Here is a 1,561-nt window from a genome sequence, read left to right as displayed (position 1 = left end):
CCTGCTCCTTCTCCCTCTCTCTCTCGCTCTCCCTCCCTCCCTGTCTCCCTGCTCCTTCTCTGCTCCCCCCCCCCCCCCCCCCCCGGCCCCCAAACCAGTTCCCTCGGAGATGGCGGCAGACTACCCTGGGGCTGTGCCATGCTCCGACTCAAAGCCAATTTCCCTGCTGCACCCGGGCACAGTGAGTATGCAACTGAACCGGCCGAGAGCCTTCTCCCACAGCGGGGTGCACAGCTCCGAGAAATGTGACCGCAACAGTGAGGCCTTGGTGGAGCTCGCGCAGGTAACAGGGCCTGGGAGGGGGAAGAGCCCTCGGAGTCCCCGTTTTCAGTGTTGCTCCAAAGAGGCGTGGGGCTCCCTGGGCAGGCGCGCGCTGTACCTACAGCTTTTATTTGCAAAAGGATTGGAGCAGGGGCCAGTTGCACAGGGCTTCGCTGTGACCACACTGTGTGCAGTTCCGGCCTCCGTATTAAAGGCAGGATTTACTGACACTTAACAGTTAAGGGTCAGTAGGATTGGAGCCTGGGGTGAGAGGATTGTCTGTTGATGAGTAAATGGGACCCAGATTCTCCGGGGTTTGGGAGAGACTCAGTAAATGGGGCCTAGATTCTCCGGGGTTTGGGAGAGCGAGAGGTGATCTCATTGAGACGATGCTGAACAGGGCTGGACACTGAGAGATTCCCTTCCCCCAGATAGGGAAATCTAAAACACGGAGACACGGCCTCAGGGTGAGGGGCCCATCGTTGAGGACTTGGGTGAGCAGATGTTTCTTCACTCAGAGGGTTAGACAATTTCTGGTATTCCCTACCCCAGAGGGCACTCCATCGGTGATAAAGCTAAAAGTGGGAGGGCATTTTTCATTGCTAATCAATGAGCTGTTAGGTAGAGGAGTTCATCACTGCATGGCCAGAACAGGCTTGATGGGCCGAACAATCTGCTCCTGATCCTGTGTTTTCTGGGTTTGGGGCAGATGGTCTGGAAGTGGAACGGGGATGTGAATGGGACAGTGTTGGGTAATGGGCAGGGAATGGGGAAGAGTGGGCTAACGGGGGAACGGGGCAGTGTGGGGTAATGGGGGTAACGGGATGGAATGGGGCAGTGTGGGGTAACGGGGTGGAATGGGGCAGTGTGAGGTAATGGGAATAATGGGGCAGAGTCGGGTAACGGGGAATGGGGCAGAGTGGGGTAATGGTGGTGGGGATGAATGGGGCAGTGTGGGATAATGGTGGTGGGGATGAATGGGGCAGTGTGGGGTAATGGTGGTGGGGATGAATGGGGCAGTGTGGGGTAATGGGGGGAATGAATGGGGCAGTGTGGGGTAATGGTTGGGGGATGAATGGGGCAGTGTGGAGTAATGGGGGAATAGGGCAGAGTGGGGTAATGTGCATGGAATGTGGCAGAGTGGGGCAATGGTGGGGGGATGAATGGGGCAGTGTGGGGTAATGGGGGGAATGAATGGGGCAGTGTGGGGTAATGGTTGGGGGATGAATGGGGCAGTGTGGGGTAATGGGAGGGAATGAATGGGGCAGTGTGGGGTAATGGGAGGGAATGAATGGGGCAG

At 57.2% G+C, this 1,561-nt stretch overlaps 1 protein-coding gene across 1 annotated transcript in view; it reads left to right on the top strand.

The window, feature by feature from the left end:
• Positions 1–1,561, top strand: part of LOC125481642 (protein capicua homolog) — a gene marked incomplete at its 3' end in the record, with an annotated part of 23,354 nt that overhangs the window by 17,556 nt on the left and 4,237 nt on the right. Inside the window, exon 7 of the mRNA XM_048593464.1 lies at positions 99–283. Coding sequence (XP_048449421.1) covers positions 99–283 — 185 coding nt within the window. The remainder of the gene's footprint in view (positions 1–98; positions 284–1,561) is intronic.

This window comes from Rhincodon typus, unplaced genomic scaffold (assembly GCF_021869965.1).
Source record: "Rhincodon typus isolate 14 unplaced genomic scaffold, sRhiTyp1.1 hic_rhity00002924, whole genome shotgun sequence".
In the NCBI taxonomy this organism is placed as follows: Eukaryota; Metazoa; Chordata; class Chondrichthyes; order Orectolobiformes; family Rhincodontidae; genus Rhincodon; species Rhincodon typus.
The sequence above is the reverse complement of the archived record's forward strand: the minus strand, read 5'-3'. Positions and strand labels throughout refer to the sequence as shown.